This window comes from Stegostoma tigrinum, chromosome 36 (assembly GCF_030684315.1).
Source record: "Stegostoma tigrinum isolate sSteTig4 chromosome 36, sSteTig4.hap1, whole genome shotgun sequence".
Classification (NCBI taxonomy): Eukaryota; Metazoa; Chordata; class Chondrichthyes; order Orectolobiformes; family Stegostomatidae; genus Stegostoma; species Stegostoma tigrinum.
The window spans coordinates 9869271-9897089 of NC_081389.1; the positions used below are offsets into that span (position 1 = coordinate 9869271).

The following is a 27819-nucleotide window of genomic DNA, read 5'->3' on the forward strand; positions in this document are numbered from 1 at the left end:
TCCTCCTTGGATATTTTCCTCAGGCTTCACTTAAAGATGTGGGCGATGTTTAACATGAGACAAATCATTTTCAGTTTGTCTTAACTTCCATTAGTTCGTAATCATAGCGGGTCTAATTTCAATGAATTTTAAGGCGATATGGCACAGAAATGAGCTTTTCAGTTCATTGTGTCTGCCGGCTCTTTGAAGGAGGGAACTAATTACTCCATACTCCTGCCAATTTGTCCTGCATTTGTTTTCCTCCAAATGATAATTTTTGAATGTTCGCCTTGAATCTTTCTGCTGATGTTCTGCTTTCACTTGCTGCAGTTACCTTTCAAAAAAAGCTTTCCTCATCTTGTGTGTGACTTCCTAAATACTTTAACTCTGTATTCTCTAGTGTAATGATATTTTGCATGAGGAAGCCATTCCACCTTACAAGCAATTCCCACGTTGCGAATTTGCTGCCTTTAAGCCTATTCGCAAGTCGGAACATAATGCAAGACAACTTTTTTAATTCACCCATGGGATATGGATGTCAACAACATCACTCTGGCTCTGGAGTCATATGTAGGCCAGACTAGGTAAAGATGGTAGATTTCCTTCCCTCAAGACCTTAGTGAACCAGATGGATTTTTCTGATAATTGACAATGGTCTTGTGGTCATCATTAGACCCTTAATTGTTGAATTCAAATTCTACCATCTGTCATGGTGAGATTTAATCCCAGGTCTCCAGAACCTTAGCTGACTTTCAGGATTAATAGTCTATTGATTAATACCAGGAGGTCATTGCCTCCCCAAAAGCACGCAAAGCAACTGTTTGGAAGTATATAAGTTTTTAAAATTACACCGTTGTATGGGATTGCATTCATAAGCATGAAAATTGGGGGCTACCTGTAGTTTAATTTTTCAAAACCCTTAATGATTTGAACACCAATCAGATCTCCCCTTAATCTCCCCTTAATCTCCTTGGGTGCAGGGAGAGTAAACTGGGCTTTTCTCAGGTTTTTTAAAAGTACCAAGTCAGGGGATATGAAGGCACTAGTTAGGTCAGCATTTATTGCTTGTGCCTTGTCCTGATATTTCAGTAAATCTTCCCTATACCCTCAGTAAGACTTTGGTTTTCTAAGACCCAAAGTGTGGCATGCAGAGCTATCCGCAATAGTCCAGTTGAGGCTTAACCAATGATTTTAGTGTTATCTTGTATTAGATAGGGTAGCTTATCTCAAAAAGAATTAATTGGTGATGGATTATTTTCGGGCATCATGTAATGACAGAAGTAGCTGCATAAATGTATTGCTGTAAGGCATCAAACTATTGTGCAATTGGATTTTCCTTACTTGTGAAGGCTTACCCCTTAAACTTTGTCCTTCATTTCACAATAACTTGTGACACGATTTGATGCATTCCTATTATCAAAGTAGTTTCTATGACAACTCTTGCTAGTGCTTCAAACAAAAAACCCAAAAGACGATGAGTTGTGGTTTGTGCTGCGCATATGGATGTATGATGTTTCACAATGGGGAAGAAACTTGCTTTTGAAGCAGCAGGAAGCTGGACTAGGACCCCTCTGAGGAAATGATGTGGCACTTGCAGTGATATGCTACAGCTGATCATTTTAGGTTGAGAATTGAGAGCACAGGGTGGCTTCTCATAGCAGAACAGCTGACTGTCATGAGTTTTCTGGGGACTTGTTCTAACAGTTTCTTTGTAAGCATTTATTACAGAAATAGTTTTCTGCATCTTGTCCTTTGTGCAGTTACAGTCAAATCTGTAAATCATTGTACTCGACCTTTGTGACTTCCACTGGTTTTGGTAGTCAGCAGTGTGGGAATGCTGTGAAATAGCTTGTCAACAATATAAAGAATGTTTGCAGTGTAAGGAAAAGAATGATTCTCTTGAAATATATTCAATGGCAACAGAACAGATTTTTAACGTAACATGTGGGTGACCTTATTGAATTACTGCTGTGTAATGTCAAATACTAATCTTTTAGTCATTTATGTGTGGTGCAACATTAAAATCTATGTATGATCTCATTACTTAAGAGTCTTTCTACCAGTCAGAAATTAATCTGAGCTTTTTTTTCTAAAACTGTGAAAATATGAACTGTTTGGTGAAAGGGAAGACCGGAGGTCGCAAGACACGTTTGCATTGGCATTTTATCTCCAGTACCTTGAAAGTAGTCCAAATTGACAGGACGAAGGCCCCTTATTTTTAATCCTGATAGAAAACTATGCAGAAATGAGCTGTCAGTGCAAGTTCTGGTCAGCTGACATTGTGGGATATGCCTTGGGTGGGGGGGGTCGGGCGGGGATGCTTGAAGGTGGAAGGATCTAGAGACAATCTATAGTAGAAGCATTGCAAAATGATGCAATCCATTTAGGCTAAAAAAAATTGCCTCACTATGCTACAGGCCACCCCAGCACAGACCAGCAGTGTTCTCTGGTTCTTGCTCTGACATTCCTTTCATTCTGCCTCTGGTAGCCATTGCCTTTAAACCTCATGCCTTGAACTCTGGAATTCCCAACTTAAAGCACTCTACCTCACTATCTCTATTTTCCTTTAAAGCACTTCTTTGACATTTAGATTGTTCCTACCTGGTCTATACTTGTACTGTTTTCCTCGACCTGTGATGCAGTTACATGCATGACTTGACAGAACCTGAACACTTGAACCATGCACAAGCGCTGTTACTGTTGAGTCCATCCTAATCAGCAAATGAAACAGTACAGAATTTGTACTTATTGCTGAGCCACTCCTATTGAAAACAGCTGTTATGTTTTAAAAAAAGGAATTATTATGAGCAGCCATTTCATGTTCAAGACTGAAAAAAAGGGCAGATATAATTATGATCAGCAAAAGGGAAAGGACAAACATATATCTTAATGTTTCAGAAAAAAAACACAAGTGCCAAGAGCAATGATGAGTGGAATAATATAGTTAATCAAATATCTCTTCCATCTCCAGTTGTCACCTGTATTGTCTATTGCTTCCATTTAACTTTTTATTGTTACAGATATTTATCTTTGAGTGTTAGTGGGACAGTGTGTAGCTAGTGTTAATGGCAAGAACCATATTTTGCCCTTCTGTGATACTCCCTGTAAACCCAGTTTGAACATTGACTTGTACACCTTAAGCTCTGTCCAATACAAACCTGTTGTAATTGCATAACTGACCTTATGATGGCCCTCGACCCTCCTCTATTCCTATTTCCCCAGCCAGTCCCCTTACCAAACTAAACATTGAAATACTGGAAATATTTGGCAAGTCTGGAATTAATTGTGGATATTTTAGGTTCCAACTCCCCCTGTTGTAGTTGTGTGCACACCTTGCACTTCTCTGATAAATATGATGCTTTTGCCCACTGCTTGAATTGAGGTGATTAATTTCTTTCCCCTCTACCAGTTCTTGTGAAATACTACCACAAGATGTAACAAGAAGGAAGCATGCACAAGTACAGCATTGCAATGTAACATCGCTGCTCAGTGACAGACTAGCTGCCTATCACAAAGGTCACACTGCCAGTGTAATTGCAGTGATTGCACAAACTGGGCAGAAGTGAAGCATTACACATTTGCGGACTTGTGGCTAATAGAATGTTCCTTTCCTTTTGAGCAGCCACTTGCACTTCTGGTGATAAATAAAATGATGCAATGTGCTGGCTTTGCTTTGCAGGAATAAGATGCACTTTGAGTGGAGAATTTCAAAGTGCTTTTCCCATAGTGTCTAAATTAAAGGTGAAATGCTGGTCTTGTTGTGCATGAACCTACTGATGAATGCTCAAACTCTTCAGCTGGCAGCCCACAATCCCGAACCTCAGCTGCACAGTTGTCTGTTAGGTGGCTAGATGCTGGTGGACACAGATGTCAGCCTCTGTTAGATTTAGGTGGATGATAATGTTGGCTGCCCGCACACGGACTCATTCTGGCTAAGCGATACCTGTTGCCAGTAAAGTAGGTGACTTGATCTGATTATTAATGGAGAGGTGACCATTTTGATGGCCATCTTTTGCATTCCTGCCGATTCAGTGTTTCCCAACACTGTATTTCAGTGCTGCTCTATTTGAGATCAATTAACTGGGTGGAGGAGGGATAAGTCTGGGATTTTTCCCTGTCTGGGTTAGTTCTACCCTGTCTCTCATTTTCACAGGTCGGTATTCCTCATGCATATGAACAAAGCTTCAAATGACATTGCCGATCAGAGCAGGGAGAACATGTCAATTAAAGGTCACAAGTCTTCAAAGACCTGGATTTCTATAGTGCCTGTTATAGTCTTGAGGTTTCAAAGGGCTTTACAGCCAGTTAAGCACTTGGATCATTATTGTAGTTTGAAGCAAGGCGTTTGATTAGCTTGCATAGTGAGCTCTCACATGCAGCAGTGCAACAATGGATCAGATCATCTTTTTCATTATTGTTAGATTGATAAATGCTAACCAGGTCCTATAATAAGACCTCCCTTACTGCCAAAAAGACAAGATATAACAAAACTATCTCAGGCAGATCTTCCAGTTTGAAAACAGTTGTGTCTACTTCCCCTGAGGGAGGAAGAAACAGGAAGAACATGAAAGGGAATCCTCCTCAAATCTACGTAATGCGTGCTCACTTAGCAAAGGGAAGAGAAGCCTGTCAGCAATCTAGTCTGACTGCTTGTGAGGTTTGAAAGCTATTGTTTTGTTGTTATTACCTTGCTTTTCAGCTGCCTTCAATTTAAGGTGACCATTTCACAATCTCCAAGATGTCTGTGTTTTATGCAGCCACTCTGATTAACAAATCATTTTGTGATGTGAGCATTCATTATAATTCTGAATGCTTAATTATTACTGGCTATTAAAAGAAGAGCAGCTGGGTTCCACTTGAATCTCCATTCTGTTTTTCTGGTATGTGCAATGACATGGATCAAGTTGCTAGGTTGTCTATTAGTTTTAAGATTACACATTGAGCGATTCTACTTCAACAGGAGACAGGAGTATAAATTGATTTTAAACACCAATACTTCCAGAGTCTGTGTTGAAACATATTTTACACACCCAATTAATTTGACACTTTCTTTTGCAGGAATTGATTTCAAAATACGAACAGTAGAGCTAGATGGGAAGAAAATCAAGTTACAGATATGGTGAGTACTAGTAATTTTCATTAGATTAAATTGACATCTTGAATCAAGCATGGCTTTTTCTGATCTGAATCTGAAAACTGAGCTTGCAGTCGTGGATTTAAAAACAACTAAAACATTGAAATTGTTCAGATTTAGCAGCATCCCTGGAGAAAATGAATGTTTCAGGTAAATTAGAAAAGCTGGGCTCCATTAAAGCACTTGATGAATGGTTGGGAGTTGGAGTTCTGTGTAGTCCTTCCACAGTGTAGGGTTTTACATTTAGATTACCTGTCATTTAACAACTTTATCCTAAATAAAACATGCTCTTGACAGTTTAGTAAATGAAGATTTATATTCGGGAAATTTCAGTAAACATGATTCTTCAACTCTCCTGTGGAGAATTAAAGACAAGTTTTGATTTAAAACAAAAATCAATAGGTAAGTATTGTAAAGAAAATATTTAAGGAAATTACTGAGCTTGAGGCTTGAAACAATGGCTGTAGCAACAGAGTTGTTATCCACTAGTTAGCTTCTACAGACACTGGGCAACCTACCTCCACAAAGCTTTTACATTGAGGGCTGCTGCCTTAGGCAAGACCCACATGAAAGCTCATTGAAACTACAGTCCCATCACCGATTCAGAGTTGAGGTGAATTGTTGCCAACATGAGGTTTTTGTGTGTTGAGGCGCTACACTGAGATGTTACAGTTTATAATGCCACTTGATAGAATTGCTGGCACCAATCAATTGAATTCTAATTCCACCAGTTGGTGCGATGACATTTATGTGCATGTCACCTGAGCATCTAGATTGCTAGTGCAGTGACAGTACCACTATGTCACTATCTGCCCATTTTACTTGCTGTGTTAAATTCTGGTTTCATCTGCACACTTGGATGTGAAAGATTCCAAGGCAATATTTTGAAGGATGGCAGTATTCCCAATGAGTGGTCACTTGTCACCAGTAAAACAGGTCATTATTCATTGGTTTTTAGGGGCTGTCTATATATAAATTGGCTTTGTTTCCCAGGCAGTGATAATGTTCCAAGTCCTGAGACATTTTGACATTGTGAAAGGCACTGTACCGTGCAAGTAATACTTCCCTTTTCTCTCTTTTAATCAGCAGAAAATTGCTTTCATGGTGATAATCTTGCAATAATTTGTGATATTACAAAATAAACCTACATTTCACCTTTTCCATTGCTTTTCTTGATAAAGTTTTTGACAATATTCCTCCTATGATAAGATTCTGCATGAGTTTGTTGCCAGTTTCTTGCAATCATTTCTTTATTGTATTCCTTGCTTCCTATTACAAAATGAAGAATTCACATTGTCTACCTATCACATGATTTGATGTTTGCCCTTGCCTTTTAATGACGTGTGTATCGCACACCCAGTTCATTCTGCCTCAAACTATTTTAGATGTTGAGCCAAAACATCTCATAATTAACAGCTACCAATCACCAGTGACCAGTGATGAACTATAAGTATTCACACATTAAACGACAAGTCAAGAAATATAATATTTAGAACACTCACCCCACACCACCTAAACTAATTCCAGATCAATTGATCTGCCCTTGTACTGTAGGCAACTCAAGTATTGAGGATTACGTTGAAATAGTGGACCAAAGATAACTTATATTGTTATGAAGTTGGAGTAAAATCAAGAAATATCCCCATTTTACAATGGAGTGACTGAAAGACAGGTTTTGTGGAATGACACATTAAACTACCCCCAGCTGTTTGAGGTACATGAGCTTGGAGAGAGTTAGAAAATAGTTACTTGGTAGAATGGAACTTGAGTATTCCTTGAAACAGAGATGTTTTATCAACAGTTTGCATCTTACATTCATCAGGACACGTACAAGCAAACCAAATTTCGAAGTGAACAACAATTTGCACTGATTGAGAAACAGGATGCACTGTTTCCACTTGTAAACCTCTTGCTCAAGACATTTCTATTGCAGTGTTATTGGGGGTAAAAGTGCAGATCTTAAGGTGAAACATGTCTGTCGACTAGGCTAAATGTTGAGAAATTAATGCCATCTATCTTCATCTTATGGAATAACTAGAGTAATTCAGTAATTGATTGAGAGGGCACACTGATCAATGTTTTTAAAATGAAAGGTTTTTAAAATGAAAGTGTAAAGCTATGGAAATGCTTTTCAGAACAGTACTTGCTGTAATTCTACAGAATACAAAAGACTAAAACCACTTCCTTGCAAAGGATTTATTTTTGCTTGAATTTGTCCACTGCATTGTAGCTATCTCCAGTAACGATGTTTCACCTACTTATGGAATTATTTTGGATGGTAGTGGTGTGAACGAGCACGCCTTCATGTGAAGATATTTCCCACAAATTTTGAAAGTGACTCATTTCAGATTTTATTCAAATTTCTGGCTTTATTCACTTCTTAAACTGATAGAGAATATCAGCACTTAAATTGAATTACTGGTGTTAAACTATTAGATTTTCTCGTAGAACTTGGGAATTACATTTGAAGAAACTTATATGACAAGATATTGGAGATTCTGATGTTGGCAAATTTATCTTCAGTTTAATTCAGTTGTGCTCCTCATCCTTTGGCGAATAGTTCACAAAGCACTGTCTGCATGTAGAATGTACAAAACAGAAACGGAACATTTTGGCATTTACTCTTAAGCCTCCTCCTATCCTTTCTCATTCAACTCTCATCAAGATTTCTTGATGTGGACTTTAAAATTCTTTATCATCGCCTTTATGTAGGTTGGAGATAAAACTGATTGAGCTGCTGTTATGGAGTACAACACGGAGTTCTTCTTTAAAGATTGTTAATCTTGCCCCCAACCCCAAAAAAAACTTCTTGACCGGATACTCTTTTTCTAACGTGGAAGACATTTTTTAGCAGGCTCACATCTGAGGCTTACATGCCTGTATGAAACAAGATAACAAAGTGTGGGGCTAGATGAGCACAGCATCTTAAGAGCACAAAAGCTGACGTTTCGGGCCTAGATCCTTCATCAGAAAAGGGGGATGGGGAGAGAGGTGGAGGTGAAGGAATTGGGAATAGGGGGTGGAATTTTTGCAGGAAGGTGAGTGGGAGGAGGTGTATTCCAGGTAGCTGTGGGAGTCAGTGGGCTTGAAATGGACATTGGTTTGTAGGTGGTTGCCTGAGATGGAGACAGAAAGGTCCAAGAAGGTAAGGGATGTGTTGGAGATGGTGCAGGTGAACTTGAGGTTAGGGTGGAAGGCGAAATCGATGAACTGTTCGAGCTCCTCTTTGGTACATGAGGTGGCGCCGATACAGTCATCAGTGTAACAGAGGAAGAGATGGGGTTTTGGGCCAGTGTGGGTGTGAAAGAGGTGCTGTTCCACATAATCTACAAAGAGGCAGGCATAGCTTGGGCTCATGCGGGTACCCATGGCCACCCCTTTAGTCTGTAGCAAGTGGGAGGTATCGAAAGAGAAGTTGTTGAGGGTGAGGACGAGTTTGGCTAGACAGATGAGGGTGTCGTGGAGGGGGACTGGTTGGGTCTGTGGGACAGGAAGAAGCGGAGGGCCTTAAGTCCATCTGCATGGGGAATGTAGGTGTATAGAGACTGGATGTCCATGGTGAAAATGAGGTGCTGGGGACTGGGGAATTGGAAATTCTGGAGGAGGTGAAGGGCGTGGATGGTGTCTCGGACGTAGGTAGGGAGTTCCTGGACCAAGGGGGAGAAAATGGCGTCCAACTAGGTGGAGATGAGTTCAGTGAGGCAGGAGCAGGTAGAGACAATGGGTCGACCAGGGCAGGCGGGTTTGTGGATTTTGGGAAGGAGATAGAAGCGGGCCGTGTGGGGTTAGGGAACAGTGAGGTTGGAGGCTGTGGGTGGGAGGTCACCTGAGATGATGAGGTCATGGATGGTTTGGGAGATGATGATTTGGTGCTTGGGGGTGGGGTCATGATCAAGTGGGCGGTAGGAGTTGGTGTCAGAGAGTTAGCGCCTGGCCTCAGCCACGTAAAGGTCAGTGTGCCATACTACAACTGCGCCTCCCTTGTCTGCGGGTTTGGTGGTGAGGTTGGGATGGGAGCGGAGGGCTGCCCGTTGTGCACGGGAGAGTTTGGAGTGGGTGAGAGGGGTGGAGAGGTTGAGGCAGTTAATGTCTCGATGGCAGTTGGAGAGGAAGAGATCGAGGGAGGGTAGGAGGCTTGGGGATGGTGTCCAGGAGGAGGACTTGTGTTGGAGGCGGGAGAAGGGGTCTGTGGGGGGGGGGTCTGTGTTAAAGAAGTAAGCGTGGAGGTGGAGGCTGCTCAATGTCCAGACGTGACTGGTACTCGTTGATGTGTGGGTGGTGGGGGACAAAGGTGAGCCCCTTGCTGAGACTGACCGTTCGTCTTCTGTCACTGGGAGGTCTGGGGGGGCGCTGGTGAAGATTCAGCAGGGCTCAGTGTGGCTGTCTTCTCTGGGATAGCTGGCTCCCACCCACAGCCTCCAACCTCATTGTTCCCCAACCCCGCACGGCCCATTTCTATCTCCTTCCCAAAATCCACAAACCCGTCTGCCCTGGTTGACCCATTGTCTCCGCCTGTTTGTAGATTATGTGGAACAGTCCCTCTTTCACACCTACACTGGCTAAAAACCCCACCTCTTCCTCCATTATATTGATGACTGTATTGGCACCGCCTCATGCTCCCAAGAGGAGCTCGAACAGTTCATCCATTTCACCAACACCTTCCACCCTAACCTCAAGTTCACCTGGACCATCTCCAACACATCCCTTACCTTCCTGGACCTTTCTACCTCCATCTCAGGCAACCACCTACAAACCAATGTCCATTTCAAGTCCACCGACTCCCACAGCTACCTGGAATGCACCTCCTCCCACCCACCTTCCTGCAAAAATTCCATCCCCTATTCCCAATTCCTCCACCTCCCCCTCTCTCCCTATTTATTTCAGAATCCTCTCCCCATCCCCCTTTTCTGATGTAGAGTCTAGGCCCGAAACGTCAGCCTTTGTGCTCCTAAGATGCTGCTTGGCCTGCTATGTTCATCCAGCTCCACACCTTGTTATCTTGGATTCTCCAGCATCTGCAGTTCCCACAATCCCTGTATGAATCAAACCTGGAGAGCCCATCCATCCTGAATTGTTTAAATAGTTAATGACCAAAAGGACTTGGGAGGTTTTTAGATTGGTCTAAGATCAGCCGGTTGAGTACTATCAAGCAGGATTGGTAATCAACTTCCAATCCAGCAATTGGGTTTTTCAGCAAATGTGTGGATATAAGCAAAAGAGAATAACTGCCTTCTTTGCTGGTATCTAATACTTTTGGCCACACAGGCTTTTATATTTCCTCATCATTTCTCTGAGAAGCAAGGAGTGACTTTAACTGACTTAGATTATTTGTTAGTCCAACCATTTTGCATGCAGCAAAATCTAAGCATGGCTCAGAGTCCAGCTCATTCTTGAGCACAAATGTTCTACATGACAGGTGGGATGTTGTCAGGCTCCACACCCTTTGCTGTATCAACTGCATTGAGCTGTTTTGGATGTCACTTTAAGTGAATTAACCTTGAGATGAATGAAGATTTTCTCCAGCGATGGGTTATCCTCTCGCTGCCTCTTACTGAGGATGGTTGTAATTGATTCAATATTGTCTTTACACACACTCCGGCTGAACTTTGTCAGTGAGGATCAGGATGTTGTGAAGGTTTTGCCAGCTGTTACTGGTTTAGTTTAATTGCCTATGCCCATTCGTGACTGAACGTTATATTGAAGCAGAACCTTGATCTGGTCCTTTGGTTGCAGGAGCATTAACTTTGTAATATGCTACTTCCGTGGTTTAATATGTATGTAATCTTGTGTTGTGGCTTCAGGTTGACATCTCATTTTTAGCTAATGTCTTGTAGGTATGCTTTCCTACATGCCAACATTGAGCCAGGAAACCAAAGACAGTCGTGGGTTGAGAAAAATGCCACTCATGAGGTTACAGGTTGTGGTGCAGTGCAACTTGTTGATGGCCTAAAATGCTTCATGGTTGCCTAGTTGTGAGCAGGGCTAGATTTGAACTAATTTGTTTTAAATCTATTCTATTTAACATGGTGGATCTTGAGCCAGAGTGTAAGGTCACGGTTTGCTGTGTTGCACTGGCCCTGCACTCCTATTTACTGATGACCGACGTGCACCTCACAGCACTGGAGAGTGCTGCAGAACAGCCTGTGCAAGATCCTCCAAATCTGATGATAACTGAAGCAGTCCAAGAGTGACATCATTTTTCCTGTCAATCTGCCCAGCATAGGTGATAATTACAAAAAAACCAGCTGAAATAGCAGGAGAGGAAACAGGTAATCCTTGATGTTGAAAGACTGCCAAAGGAGAAGGAAATGATGTTTCCATGATGAGTAAGTCAATCAGGGTGAAATGAAATAGAATTTTCTAACATGTTGGGTTTTGCACTACCTGTGACCTGAGTCCAGCTTTCCAGTATCATTCAAGGATTGGTCATTAGTGGTGATAGTAAACCACAGTTGGTGATGGCTGTTGTTACAGGTTGATGGAGTGCAAAAGGAGTCTATATGACCCATTGTGTTTGTCAGCTGTCCAACCAAGCATCTCATTTAATGCCATCAGATCTTCTTTCTCCAAGGCAAGTAGTATCATAGATAACAAGGTCCAGAGCTGGATGAACACAGCATGCCAAGCAGCATCAGAGGAGCAGAAAAGCTGATGTTTTGGGTCTAGACCCTCCTTCAGAAATGGAGGAGGGGATGGGGATTCTGAAATAAATAGGGAGAAATGGGGAGGCAAGTAGAAGATAGACTTTCTAGATGGGCTCACTCTTCCAGTGACTGCATTTCCTCTTGTTTCAGTATGGTCTAGTTAGCATCATCACCCTTGATAGTAATATTTGCTAAGTAATTTTATAGATACATTGAAGGGAAGAGGTTAACCACGGAAAGAGTTAGGCAGGCAGCCTCCGTTTGAAGCAGCAGGATTGAATGGATACTTTTCTTCGGCCTTAACCTTGGAAAGGGGGAATGTAGATACAGAATTTGGAAAAACGGACTGTGAGGAACTTGCACAGTTTGCCATAGGAAATGGGGAGGTGTTGGAGGTAGAAATAATTTTAAAGCACTTATTATCTAAATGGTGAGAAGGTGCAGACTCAGATGTAAAGAGATCTGGATGTCCTAATGTGTGAATCAGTATTAACATGCAGGTGCAGCAAGTAATCATGAAAGGTAACAAAATATTGTTTCCTTGAGGAAAATTGAACGCAAGAGATGGGGAGGTTGTGCTTCTATTATATAGTGCATTGGTGAGATTGCATCTGGAGTACTGTGTACAGTGCTTGTTACCATACTTGTGGAAGGATGTTAATGCATTGAAAGCAGTTCAGAGAAGGTATACCAGACTAATACTTGGACTGAGCAAATTGCCTTAGGGAAGACACAACAGACGAAGCTAATATACTGTGGCATTTAAGAAAGTGACAATTGAAACAAACAGGGAGGCTGCAGATGTACTTAGAAGGGCTGGGAGAGGGCCAAGAGATGGCAGACAGAATACAGTGTGGTAAAGTGTGAGATTATGCACTTTGGAGGAAGCAGAGAGTAATAGACTGCTTTCTAAACAGGAAAGGCTCTAGAAATGTGAAGCAGAAAGAGACTTGGACGTCCTAGCTCAGGTTTCTCTTGGTAGTTAGAAAGGTAAATGATTTTTAGCATTCATTTCAGGAGGGCTAGAATGCAAGAGCAAAAATGTACTGCTAAGGCTGTATACAACTCTATTCAGGCCTCCTTTGAAATATTGGGAGCAATTTTGACACGCCTATTGAAAGGATAATGTGCTGGCATTGGATGGGGTTTAGAGGAGATCTTGGCGATGAAGGGTTTGTCCTATGAGCAACAGCTGGTGACACAGGTCTAAACTGGATGGAGTTTAGGAGGAGTAGGGGGAGATCTGATTGAACCTTAAGGAATACTGAGAGTCATGAATAGAGTGGATGTGGAAAAAATGTTGCCGCCAGTAAGCGAGAGCAGGATCTGAGGGCACAGCCTCAGTGAAAGGATGACCGTTTAGAAAGATGAGTAATTTGTTCACCCAGGAGGTCTTCAGTCTGTGGAACTCATTACCGCAGAACGCTGTGGAGGCCAAGCCACTGAGTGTATTTAAGACAGAAATAGATAGTTTCTTGATTGGTATGTGGTTCAAGGGTTACAGGGAGAGGCAGAAGAATGGGGTTGAGATGCATATCAGCCATGATTGAATGGCGGAGCAAACTCAATGGACCAAATGGCCTAATTCTGCTTTTGTCTCTTATGGCCTTGCGTAAGATCCTAAGGGAACCTGATCAGATGGATGTGGAAAGGATGTTTCAAAGAACAGTACAGTATAGAAACATGCTGTTTGACCCACTAGGCCTGTGCTGACAAGTGATGCTTTGTTAACTAAAAGCTTTTTGTCTCTACACAGCAAACTCACCTCTTCACCCCCCCGCCGAGTCTCTCCATTCCCTCCCTATTTCTGTACCTGACAAGATGCCTTCAAATGTTGCTGTTGTATCTGCTTCTACCATGTCCTGTGGCAGCACATTCCAGGCCTTATCATCCTTCTGTGAAAGAGAACTTGCCTCTCACATCTCCTTTAAACTTGCCCCTTTCACCTTAAACTTATGTCCCCTAGCAAGTGATGTTTCTACCCTCTGAAAAAGACTCCCAACTATCCACTCTATCCATGCCTCTCAATATTTTGCAAACTTCTAACAGGTCACCCTCCCTCAACCTCCACTGATCGAGTGAATACAGTTTGTCCACTCTCTCCTCATAGCTAATACCTTTAACCCTGGCAACATCCTGTTAAACCTTTTCTGTATCCTCTCCAAAGCCTCCACATACTCCGATAGTGTGGCGACCAGAACTGTGTGCAGTATTCTATATGAGGTCTCAGTTCTACACAGTTACAACATGGCCTTACCAGTTTTTATGCTGTACATCTGAACTGGAACCCTCTGCATGTTAATGCTTCTAACAGTTCTGCTGTTTACTGTATTTTTCCCTCCTGCATTAGAATTCCAAAATGCATCACCTTGCATTTATTCCCACTAAATTCCTACCCACAGATCACATTTATTGCCCTTGTCATTTTGCCACTTCTAACTGGTGCTCAGAATAAAGCTGTACTGAATCATCAACAGGGAGTGTGTAGGTAGTAATCAGGAGATTGCCCTGTCAGAAGATCTGGTGTCTGTGTTGGCTTCCATCACTGTTTTCTACTGTTCTTCCTCTTCTGGCAGGCCGGTTCTGATAGGGAAGAACATACTGAGGATGTTGATGGAGAAATCTGGGATATTAGGTTAAATATATGATTCTGAGAGTGTGACACCATTGTGTTGTTGCTTGACTTGTGTTTTCTTGGCACAAGTTCTGCAGATGGTAGCAGGCTTACCAATGTGCAAATTTGCTGTGTCTAGTACCTCTCTGATGAAGGGTCCAGGCCTGAAACGTCAGCTCTTGTGCTCCTGAGATGCTGCTTGGCCTGCTGTGTTCATCCAGCCTCACATTTTATTATCTAGGTGTTTAATATTGTTTTATTCTTACACTCATTTCTGTTGTCACTTCGTAAGACTGAGTGGGTTGCTAGATCAGTTGAGGTAAGCTGTTAAGAGTTGACCACATTTCTGTTGATTTGACATTTATGGAGAGAATTTATTGACCATTGGGCTGAAAATTGCACAACTAATTTTTCTGTGGCTCTCCCTATGTTGTTGCTGTCAGCTAGGATTAACCGATTCATTAATTGATTACTGCCTTGCACAGGTCCAGCCTCGACCCAACTACACCTGTTGCAAATTCTCCCCTGACATTACCCAAGGCCCTTCCTGCCTCACTGTTTGCAGGGGTTGAGAGCTGGGTGTGCAGTCATCTTTAGCAATGCTGCTGGCAGACACAAGCTGAAGTTAGTGTTCCTGACAGCTGCTTCTTCAAACATGCTGCTGTGACATAGCAGCTCCAGCTAAATACGAAGTGGGAGGAAAGATGTGGGGCGGCAGGGACTATGGTTAGAAACAAGTAGGAAAGTTCCCAGGTTGGCATCAGTTGTTTTAACTAAGAATTCTGACTGCATTTGTAATAGTAACTGTATAATAAACCCCCTTTTAGAAACACAGGGAATTGCACTTCCATAGTTTCTATAATGGTTAATAATACTTTTTTTATATCCGATTTCTCTTTAAGGGACACTGCAGGTCAAGAAAGATTCCGTACAATCACGACAGCATATTACAGAGGAGCTATGGTAAGCGTATACAGCCTGCTCCTTCAAGGTCAACTAAGTTAAAACTTTGTCATGTGTTTCAATAGTTCCTTATGTTCCTGTTTCCTAACATTGAAGAGGCTTGTGATATTTTACTCTAATGAAGTCATTGTTGGAATTCCAAATTCTGATTTACATAGAAGAAGCAAGGTAGAAATGTACGCTGTATAATCTAAGTTGTTTGGTGTGTCATGTGTTTCCAGGGAATAATGTTGGTGTATGACATCACAAATGAGAAGTCATTTGACAACATAAAGAACTGGATAAGGAACATTGAAGAGGTGAGTTTGCTTTGTTGAAGACCTTAAGATGTGTCTGCATCAACCAGTTCATGCATTCTCTTGATTTCCACAGGTGAAGTAATGCTGAGATAACAAGTTGTAATTTGCAACTATTGATTCATTTTTAATGGCTCTGAGATGATAATTGTCAATGAATGGGGAAGTAGTTTGAAAATGGTGAGCATTATTTTAAGTGAAATGGACTGGTGAGCACCATGAGAGGCATGTTGTTATTTACAACCTGTATTTCCAGACATGAATTGAACATCATGCAAGGAACATGATTTTAGACCTTACATATAATACATTTCAAGTCTCAATGGCATGAAATGGGCCATGTTTCACTTTCTCTCATAAAGGCAGGTGTGAAAAATTCCCTTTCTAGATTTGCTAAGATTCAGAGTGGCAGGGGCTTTATTTAGTCTTTCTATGTACTTTTTAAGAAGAAATGATTGAGTTGTGCAATGTTACCTCAAAAACACTGGTTTAAAATCCCCGTAAATCCACATCTGGTCCAGATACTGTGGAAACACCATATGGTTAAACTTGAGTTTGTGCTGATTTTATTGATGACTGCCCAAAGATCACTTTATAGGCTGCAGATTGTGTCTGCTTTGTGGCAGAAACCAATCCAGAGTATATGCAGGAACTTCAGACACAAATCTGTAACCTGTGGTGAGTCACAGTTGGGAATGGCTGGTTTAGGATGGGCAAAAAGTAGCATTTTATTGAGTCTGTAGTGATAGACAATCATAGAAATGCAAACCCCAGGTGACATTGAGAATTTCAGTAGATAACAGCAGAATTTCATTTATTCAATAGTGTCCCTGTTTCGAATACTTGATGCTGGCATTGGACATGGATGAGAAATGATTTGACTTCATCACTTTAAGCCTTAGTTTGAGCACAAAATTGCATTTCTGTAGAAACGAATTGTGATCTGATTGTCAATATTTTTCTCCCTGACCTCCAGTTTTTAAACTGACATTTCTCTTGTAGGAATGGTGGTTTGTTAGTGATTAGCATTTTTATCCTATTGGCTAATTTTACATATCCTCTCGCTTTAGGGAAGTAAATTACTTTTTATTATATTTTAATTTAAATTAATGTGTTACATCTTAAAATTCACTTTTTGCAAAAGGAGTGGTTCAAGTGTTGCTGCCCAAGTATTCTCCTCCTAGTACTTTTGCCCATTGATTGCTTATGTGCACCCATAAAGCAATTAGAAGTATTGATGCCCTTGCATTGCTGAGCCCCCTAAATGCTGTCCTCAACGGGGTAAAGAGAGGAACAGTAGACTATTGAGTCTTTTGAACCTGTTTCTCGTCACTTCAATTCATTTTCTTCAGCTCACAAATATAAATCCTGTTCACACAAGCCATCTTGCATTCTTGTTTTACCAATATTTTTCTGAGTTTGGTAGGAGTGTGAACTACAGAGAAGAAATTTGAGGGGGTTGTTGAGTATCTCACTGAAACCAACAGCAATTGTATAATCACAGTAATGGAAGACAAACTGGATCTTAGGACTTTTGCCAAGGCACACATCTCTGCAAACAGGGGAATGGCCACAGTTGAAGTGCAGTATGCAATTCTGGCCAGCGTAGTAAGCAAAGATATGAAGGGCAGTTCAGAAATAGACACCGAAACAGATGCCCAGTTAATGGAGTGTTGAAGAGCTTGCGATTGATTGCTGAAAAGTCATTCTTTGCCAAAGTAAGCAAGCATGAAATTCAAAATTTTGAAGTGAGTAGACGAATTGAATTTTCAGTTAGCATTGGGATCTTCCCAACTGACTTGCCAGGTTTTGCTTTTGTCTCTAACCTGTGAAATTCAAAGCCTCAAGGTATTTAAGCCTCATTGTTAACATTTTTACTACCTAATCATGCCACAAAATTTCATAAATGAATGCCCTTTAATGTTATGCTTTGATGGAAGTTCATAGTTTAGGTAAGCAGCTTTTGAGTTTGTGATGGCATTTGTTGCAGTATGGATAGTGATGCCTGGTTAAGTTTTCTACTGACTAATTGCCCAGTTTAAGGTTAACCTTTTTTATTCAATACTTGAGCACAGTGATATTGAGAGAGTATTGCTGTTAATATTGTTTAGATAGAAATTGAAAACACTACGTAATTCACTGGAGATAGCAAGAATAATTTTCTGTCACCTCCTTAGTGTTAGAACAGTCTGTACATCAATGAAACATATTGCCAATTTATAATAGAGCCGTTTTATCATTTACTTTGCATTTTGTGCGAGAACAGCTGCAAGTACCAACTGAGATAGAATGTGAGCTTTACTGTTTTGAAACTGCATGTGTCTCCTGAAGTAGAAAGCTGTACATTGTAATGTAAATTACCAATATGTAGCCTCTTTTTATATAATTTGGAATCCCAACAGACGAGAGGATTTAAAATTGATCTAGATGAATTTTTACTTGGGATTTAAAAATAGTGTCTTTTACCTTCTCAGCATGCTTCTTCAGATGTGGAAAGGATGATCCTGGGCAACAAGTGTGATATGAATGAGAAACGACAGGTCTCAAAGGAGCGAGGAGAGAAGGTAAGGCTGTAAGAAATTGGTCAACCAATTTAAAAGCCGAGTACTGTGGCTTGCGTGTAAATTGCCCTTATTCAGTCTGAAGCTTATAATTCTTACCATTGATTTTCCAGTTAGCAATAGATTATGGGATTAAATTCCTGGAGACCAGTGCGAAATCCAGCATAAATGTTGAAGAGGTAAGAGTTTGAAAATTTTGACATGCTAATCTCATTGACAAATTTACACACATTTATTTCCCATCCTTAATTGCCTTGGAGGAGGTGAGGATGAGCTGCCGCCTTGAACCAGTGCAGTCCGTGTGAGTGTTAAGGTTGTTAGGAAGAGAGTTCCAGGATTTTGACTACGGGCAGTGAGGGCATAGCAATGTATTTCCAAGTCAGGATGGTGTGTGACTTTTTAAACTTTCCCTTTATCCTGACACTCTAATGGTCTAACTTTCCACTTCTCCCTTCGGATTACCTACCAATCAACCTGTGACCTTCAGCTTGCCACATCATCGTGGCGTTTTTTCATACAGTTGCCGGCTCTTCATTCTGAAGGGCAAGTTGGGGGTGGGCAGTAAATTTGTCAGTGATCCTAAGAATGGAAAAAAAAATCCCACCTCGAACTCTCCTCCTTGCTCCCACCTACAGCTGCTTATTCAACTTTAAAATGTGGATAAACAAGAATCTCCTTTGGATCGTTGCTGACACTGAAGCTGATCTTCTGGATCTTAATTTGCTAGCTACCTCCTTCAACTGTCTTATTCCCTGGCTTCCACCTCAACCTCACACCACAGCTGCGAAATCGTTTCTATGCTTTCCTGACCCACGTTAAGTATGTCATGTGTTCCCATCTCTTCTGCCCTGCTGCAAAACTTGCATTTAAGCTTCTTTCCCCCCCTCTGACCCCCCCCCCCAAAAAAAAAAAGAATACTTGAGTCTCCTCTGATTTGTACTATTTATTGGAAACCGCTCTATCTTATTCATCCTTTTCCTACTTTCCAGCAGGGACTGAGATATTGCATTTTGGTTGGGCAAATCAGAGCAGGACTAACATAGTTAATGCTAAGGTCCTAGGGAGTGTTGCCAAGCAAAGAGCCTTGGGGCTGAAGGTTCACAGTTCTTTGAAAATGGAGTAGCAGGTAGATGGGATAGTGAAGAAGGTGTTTGAAATGTTTGCCTTTATTGGTCAGTGTATTGAGTATAGGAGTTGGGAGGTCATGTTGCGGCTGTACAGGGCATTGGTTAAGCCACGGTTTGGAATACTGCATTCATTTCTGGTGTGCCTGATAGAGGAACCATAGAGAAAATAGTGAAAGTAGAGAGGATTCAGAAAACATAGACAAGAATGTCGCCATGTTTGTAGGGTTTTGAGCTAAAGAAAGAGACCGAATAGGCCGGGGGTATTTTCTCTGGAGTGTTGGAGGCTGAGGGGTGACCTTATAGAAGTTTATATCTTAATGAGGGGCATGGATAGGGTGAATAGCTAAGGTCTTTTCCCCAAAGTGGTGCAATCCAAAACTATAAGGCATAGGTTTAAGGTGAGGGGGAAAGATTTAAAGATGACCTAAGGAACAACTTTTTCACGCTGAGGGTGGTGTGTGTCTGGAATAAGCTGCCAGAGGAAATGGTGGAGGCTGCAACAGTTACGGCGTTTAAAAGGCATCTGAATGGGAAAGTGATTAGGAAGGGTTTAGAATAATATAAGCCAAATGCTGGAAAATGGGGCTAGATTAATTTAGGATATCTGGTTGGCATGGACGAGTTGGACCAAAGGGTCTGTTTCCGTGCTGTACATCGCTACGACTCTGATTTTACTACTCCCAGTCTCTCTCTAGCTCAAACTTCCTGTATACCACTGATCAACTATATTTTATTCAGAAGGTTCAGCCTTTGTTGTTACATACAGCCACATTCTCCCAGCTGAGAAGGGTGGAAGTGGGAACAAAAGGCATAGAAGAGACACAGAAATCAAATATATCAAACCCAACTCAGTTGGGATAGTGCCCTGACCTAAGGTAAAACCATGTTGCCACCTCCATCAATGCCCTATTTTGCTCAAGTATCCTTTCCCTTTACCTTTGCCATGCCATTTCCCTTGTTTGCTCCTCTTAACCCCTCTGACTGCCTGGCTTTGAATCTGCATTGCCCTGTAACCTGTTTCAAGAATCCAGGAGTAGTAAGGGCGTGGAATGCCCTGCCTGCGACAGTATTAGACTCGCCAACTTTTAAGGGCATTTAAATGGTCATTGGACAAACATATGAATGATAATGGAATAGTGTAGGTTAGATGGGCTTCAGATTGGTTTCACAGGTTGGCGCAGCATCGAGGGCGGAAGGGCCTGTACTGTGCTGTAATGTTCTGTGTTCTACTTAACAAAGTAAATATGTTAACCATTTTAATTCTATTCACAAATTTAATATTTCTTAATGTTTTCTCAACAGTACAGTTAAATGATTAAGTGAAATGGGATAAGATTATACCTACAAGTAGGATAAATATTAGATGTACCATTTACTCTTTAGAACATCGGACAGAGTATTTTGTCAAAACTAAGGATGGGACACACTCCCAGATCATTAACCACAGACTCGGTGGCTCTCTGTCAGAATAAGTGACTTCTGCTTTATGGGAACCAGACACCTGTACTGTTTGTTATGGAGGAGCAGATTCTAATCTCTGGTCTTTCTTATGCTTAAACCTTTTTTAAAAATGCAGCCAGAGGATTTAAATAATTAAATGTGTCATTAATGACCTACTGAAATTAAAAATGCTGCATCTACGGAGCAGTCTCCAAGTTTTCCTCCGAAATTGCAAATCTTTGGCTAGAGCTGCGGTGTCTTGATGGGTAGCATCAGAAGTGGAATTCTGGAAAAAAATAGGATTGGCATTTCCAAGACCACAACCTCTTTCAGCTATGAGACGATTTAACAAATGGCAGTCATGTGCCTACAAATTGTTTGTGTTCTAAACACTTCAGTCTTCCCGTCTTGAAATTTCTTACTCGTAGAACGAAACGAAGGTAGTAAGCTGCTGTTTTTAGTGTGATGGCCAGCTTGTTGGCAGTTGCCTTATGATACTTAATTCGCTTCATAGGTTATCATGTACAGGTCTAAACATGGAACTGTGGCTGCAGTCAGATCAGACATGGCCTCATTGAATTACCAAGCAGAAAGGCCTACTCCTCCTAATTCCTATGATCCTACATAGATTTGAACATTTGTATAAAATCATGGATTAAACTGGAATGATCAATTTTGTCATTTCCTGATTGAGAGATATATTGAAAAACACAGTAACCCAAGTGTCAGTGATATCTTTTTTTTAAACCTTGCAGGCATTTATTACACTTGCACGAGATATCATGACGAAACTCAACAGGAAAATGGTATGTAAATATTTTCAAAACAGCTGGGTTCTGTTCTCGAGCGAGGCATCCGGGTGCAATTTGAAATGCTGAGAATCACCTGTGTTCCCTTTGAGTGCTCATAAATAGTATCGTTCTGACAACGTTTCACCTGGACTTTACAGCACACCATCTTTGTGGCTTTCACTACCAGTCTTCCTGAATATACTACATGTCCACATGTATGTAAATGTCTCTAGACTTTTCTCTGGGTTCCTTCAGTGCTGAAATTTGACAAGTGAGTAGTGGCCACTGTTTTCTTTAACTCCCGTTTTCAGTTCTCTAATATGACAAACTGTTCCCCTGAACCGGTACGGAGTCTTATACCCTTGTAAATACTTGGTGCCCCACAATGACCTTCCAAACTGTCAACAGTAATCTTCCAGTGCAAGTGTTAATTTTATTGGTTTCCAAGTTTTTGTGTTCTTTCTTGTGTTAATTCTTCCAATGTTATGATATTTTCAATTCATGTGGAACTGGATCATACTACAGACAAGTGGGACCTTGGTGTTCGTGACATAGATCCTTGAAGGCCAAAGGCAGGGTGGATATAGTAGTTAAGGAGGCATATAGGATATTGGCCTTTCTTAGTGAAAGGCATTGAATGCAAGAGCCTGGAGGTTATGATAGAGCTGTATAAAATGTTAGGCCATAGATGGAGTACTGTGCGCCATTCTGGTTGTTACACTACAGGAAGGATATGGGTGCAGAGGAGATTCACCAGGATGTTTTCCAGGCTGAAACATTGCAACTATGAAGAGAAGCTAGCTTTGTTTACCTTGGAGCATAGAAAGCTTGGGACTTGAGGTCTAATAAAATTTAGTGGTATTCGTAATAAAATTTTCCCGTTAGTACAGAGGTGAGTTACTAGGGGACGTAACTTAAGGTTAGGGGCAAGAGGTTTAGAAAGCATTTAAAAAGACATTGATTCACACAGGGTGTTGGGCATTGTCGGAAAGGATGGCAGGAGTGGGAACCATTGCAACATTTGAGTATTTAGGTGATCACTTCAAGTATTATAGTCCACAAACCAAGGACTATATGCTAGAAAATGGGATTAGAGTAGATAGGTGCTTGACTGGCATGGACATGATAGGCCAAAGGGCTTCTTTCTGTGCTGTAAATCTTTGATTCTGTACCTTTAACAAGCCAAGCACACGGAAATGCCTTCAAAAATAATTTGTTTGGTGTAGAGTGCTTTCAGCATTCACTAGGAGCTGCTGAGTTGTAATAAATTATTTCCAAGTGAAGAAAACCCTCAGTTTTCACAGTTTCACAGTTATTTGTAAAAACTTGAGTGCGGTGAAGGTAATTGCTGTAGAGTCCTTCAGCTCATTTTCATGTAATGGTTAGGTAAGCCTCAAACACAGAAATATTGAAATAAAAACAAAAATGAAAATAATCAGACCTGGTAGTATCTGTGGAGAAAGATAACAGTGAACATTTCAACTTGAGCTTTTATCAGGACGGGAAATGCACCCCTAAGAGCCAGCGTTGTCCTAGTATTTACCCTGTGGAGCTTCCTCAAATCTTTCGTTTCAAAAATATTACGTCTTATTCTTAACTCCAGTAAGCCCAATTTGCTTGGATTTTCCTCACAAGACCACCTCTTTGTACCAACAATCAGTTTAGTGAACTTTTTCTGATGTGTCTCCAAAAGCACAGAAACCCGTCTGTATCTTTTGCCTCAATGCTCTGTGTAGGATAAATTCATTCAATCATTGAAAACCATATGCAATGATGAACTGGCAAACTTATTTGTAAATGAGACAGAATGACAAATAGGTGTTGATTTTTGGGGATAATGGGAACTGCAGATGCTGGAGAATCCAAGACAACAAAATGTGAGGCTGGATGAACACAGCAGGCCAAGCAGCATCTCAGGAGCACAAAAGCTGACGTTTCGGGCCTAGACCCTTCATCTCTGATGAAGGGTCTAGGCCCGAAACGTCAGCTTTTGTGCTCCTGAGATGCTGCTTGGCCTGCTGTGTTCATCCAGCCTCACATTTTGTTGTCTAGGTGTTGATTTTTGACAGGATGAGTGACCGTTAGCCCAAAGATGTACAGATTGGATTGATTGGCCATGCTATGTTGCCCGCAGTGTGCAGGCTAGGTGGGTTAGCCATGGGAAATGTAGGCCTACAAGGATAGGGTAGGGCATGGGATGCTGTTTGGAGGGTTGATGTGGGTTTGATGGGCTTAATGGCCTGCTTCCATACTGTAAGGATTCTGATTTTTTTCAAAAAATATACTTAACTGGTCTCAATTGGAGTTTAGATGTACCTATCTACTATAAAACGAGCATTTATTTTACTTTACAACTGTCTGAGCTGTTACTGTATATCACAAGTTTTTAAAGTTCGCTTAAAGTAGTGAATGGAGAGTAAGATGATGACTTGTTGCTGATGGCTGATGGTATGCAACAATTTGTTACCTCTCTTTGTAAGGTCAGCTAATTAATTTACTGTCACCTGATTATCCATTGGCTTCAGTTTGCCCCAGAGACTCTAGTCTCACTTCCCCTCTCACTGATGAATGAACGGGCATTGCGCACTGTTCAGTTCCAATCAGTAACCTAAATAATTGGACTTTCATATATTCTTGTATAACAAGGTCATGAGGGTCTTGTGGCATTGTTTGTAGTGTCACTGCCCCTGGGCCTGAAGGCCTGGGCACAAGCCCCAACTGCTCCAGAGGTATGTCATAACCTGTCCGAACAGATTAATTATCAATATAAAACCAGAGTGTAGGCACTTGGAAGTACCAAAATATGATAAGATGGTGGCAGAAATCAATTAGAATTATTCTTAATGGGCCCTTGTAGCTCTGCATTTCACCGGCTCATACTTTTATATGTTTTGTAACGTGATAATACCTATGCATTTCTCGTTTCCTAGAATGAAAACAGTCCCCCAGGAAGCAGTGGCCAAGTTAAAATCACCGCAAAGAATCAGTCAAAGAAAAGCAGCTTCTTCCGATGTACATTGCTTTGATGGACTTACTATGACAGACTGCAGCAACCTTTTTTGCTTCTCTGAAAGCACAGTGTTGATCAACCTCTGAAATAAATTCCACCTTCTGCTGCCAAGAGCTCGCTGTTTTGCAGACGACCTGTTGGTCTTGCTGAGTGGGCTGTACAGGTACGCACTCGAGTGTCTCTCTTCGACCGCCCCACTCCCTCACCACCCCCCCCAAAAAAAAACACACACTTTTCATTGCAATGATGAAAACGGTAATTGCAGAATTGGAGATGAGAATTATTTGTGTAGACTTTAACCTGAACTGCCTGTCTCAAAATCTGTTGTCGGTGTCTAGAACCATCCGTAAATTATCTACGCCAAAAACTATCCTGCTCCCAAAAAATTTGAACGAATTAGCGATATTCTGTTCTGATTCTTTAGAACCAAAAATATTTCCACTTTTGATCTCTCTTCCCACTTTTAATTATCTGTAGCTGTGTCCCTTACCAAAAATTAAAAACTTGTATACCACCTTTTTTTTTCATTTTGAGCAACAGTTTGGCGTGACTTGATAAATGTTAGCAGAAAATTAATATTGTATGTAACGGCACATGTGGTCCTGGACTGGTGGAATTTCTCTAGTCAGTTTTTTTCATGTTTTGTCAAGTGCCCTGAAGTTTGTTGACTGTTGACTCGATACTTTTCAGTGAAACTTTCCTTTTGTGATTGGTTATGCCAAACGTCCTAGAATCAATTAACAGCTCCCAGCCATCAGCCAAAGTGCTGCAATAGGCCCCTCAGCCAATATGGGGGATATCAGCCAAGCTGCCTCCTTTTGATTTAATGTCTGTATTCTGGCTTCTATCTGTCTCTCCCTGGGCACGCCATCCCCACCTTGACTGAAGTACTTGTGTGATAAGGTGGTTAGGGTTTTGTGTGATGCTCCTTGTGGTTAACCAGCTCTTTGGCTATTTAGGGCTCTCACATTTACAATGGCTACTACGGTCTTATACAACAGGGTGTTGATATTACAGCAATGAGTTCAGAGGCAGAGCAATGGAAAAACTCGTGTAACTAAGAACAGAGGGGAATATCCCTTCATAGCCATTCAAATAAATTTGAATGAAATGTGCGATTGGTTTCAAGTGTGGACTGAATGTAAATTTTCACTGATTCTACTGCACTGTATTTGTTTACTGTCTGTCCCACTCCCTCTTTGGAACTCCATTCAAATGACAACACCGTCTCTGCCTCTCTTAATCAGCTTCTCCAGATCCCTCTGCAGCACTTTCAAAGCCCAACTTACCCACTGATACCCTATGTACTTCATTGACAGCCCCTCTGTTTTTTGCACTTTTACTATTAACTGCCTCCTGCTATTAGACAGACTGCCTCTGGCTCCCTTCTGATGTGAATAAACTGCAACATACTCAGAAAAAAGTGACTTTCTCTCTCAATGCCAAGATCTGTGTGCACTAACTGCTGGAACGTTAGAGTGATCACTCCTTTGAAACCATAGCTTTTATGCATTGTATGGTAGCAGAGTATCTGTGGCATGCTTTTTACATCTGACAAACTTCAATAGCGTGCTTTGGATTGTTTATAGTTTCAAAGTGTGTTTAAGAACGTTGAACTAATTCCTTTATTTAATTTTTTTTTACATAAACAAACTGGCTATAGTCAAGAGCACATGTCAACTTTCAGTTGCATCTCAGGTGTCTTAGAAGTTGTAACTTCGTTTGACTTGTCCGTGACTATTTACTCGTAATTGCCTTGCTTTAAGAATGTGTACACTTGTATATGCCCAACTCCGAGTACAACTTTCTCCAGCCTGTGACAACTAAATCAGATGTGCTTCTTGACCCAGCAGTACGCTGGAGTATATGCTCTGATGTATAAAATGTTTGCTATTTTCTTAAATGTAGCTACGCTAGATTGTAAATACATCGCGGAAAGCCGTAGGAAGTTCACTTTCCGCATGGCAAGAGTGAAGTTTCTAAAAGAAACGATTTGCATTGGTAATAAATGCTTTCTTATTGTGAACTTAATTCACAACACTGTAACAGTAAGACTGCAAAACTGGGGGTTGGCTTGCAGTGCAGATACTAATTATTGTGAAGAAAGACTATTTCCTGTGGATTTTACTGAAGTAACTTCATTTCATAAAATGATCATTGTGTATGGTTTACAAGAGACTCGACTATAGATAAAAATGCATACATGCAGCAGTATTACTGTTTCCAGGGCTGCACTTTATTAATTCTTAATAAAATACTTCAGTGTTTATTTTTAATCTAGGTCCTGTGGAATGCAGTGTGGCATAAGTGAGTTTACTGTAACTCAACTCATAAGTTTGTGTCCATGCTGATATCATGTTGCATAAAACCTGTCCACTTCACTTCTAGACAGAAATAACAATAGCGTTTTTCTATGGCCTTACTACTAGATTGATGAAGACACTTAACAGGGACCATCGTTATTTTAGTCCATTGTATTACATATGTTAAATTGCATACACTCCCTTTCTCCTTTCCTTCTTTACAAAGAAGCATCTTTTGAATTTTTTAAATATTTTTTAAACTCTAAGCATCTGTAAGCATATTCGCAAGTCCCTGCCAGTATTGAAAGATCTTGCAGCTAAATGAATGGGATGGGTTCCTATGACAAGTGTTTTAACATTTGAATTGGATTAATTCACGTGTACTGATGTTCTGTAGGTAAACTTGATGGGTTTTATTATTCTGTGTGGACTTTTTTTTATAATGAGTCTGAAATAAAGATTAAATGGCAAAATGAGCACAGTGGTCTTCACTTTACAGTAATGTTATATTTTGAATGTTGCATCAGAAACAATGGCTTCAGTAAATTCTCATGGTTCACATTGCCTTATTTCTTAAATTTGCCTGTCAGCACACATTAGCCATATTGTTGCACTCATTGTGGGTCAAAAATTATTGATTGTCTATGACTTTCAGGAAAGGTTGAACGAAAACTTCAGGGGAAAAAAAGCCAAGTGGAAAAGCACCTGAAGAGATGTTTAATACAAGATGGAAGGCGTCCACCATGTACTGAGACTGTATTCCATGTACTAGCAAGTGCACTGTGTGTATGTCATCTGCAGTGAGGTTTACTGGAGTATTACGCATTGCTATCCTCTGTTAGGGTTGTCGTATTCTGCTGGAGTCAAGTGTAGATCCCAGCTGGCAGGGTTTAAATACATTGATAAAATCTGGAATATATGGTTATCCATGAATCCATGGTTATACTTGTTCCGAGG

The 27819-nt window shown here is 41.0% G+C and overlaps 1 protein-coding gene across 1 annotated transcript in view; it reads left to right on the plus strand.

The window, feature by feature from the left end:
- LOC125446833 (ras-related protein Rab-8B) overlaps positions 1-27338 on the plus strand; it is a 63628-nt gene extending 36290 nt beyond the window's left edge. The window contains exons 2-8 of the mRNA XM_048520721.2: positions 5038-5098; positions 15274-15334; positions 15556-15633; positions 18105-18194; positions 18305-18370; positions 21514-21564; positions 24480-27338. Coding sequence (XP_048376678.1) covers positions 5038-5098; positions 15274-15334; positions 15556-15633; positions 18105-18194; positions 18305-18370; positions 21514-21564; positions 24480-24575 — 503 coding nt within the window. The 3' untranslated portion in view covers positions 24576-27338. The remainder of the gene's footprint in view (positions 1-5037; positions 5099-15273; positions 15335-15555; positions 15634-18104; positions 18195-18304; positions 18371-21513; positions 21565-24479) is intronic.
- Positions 27339-27819: the final 481 nt, after the last annotated feature.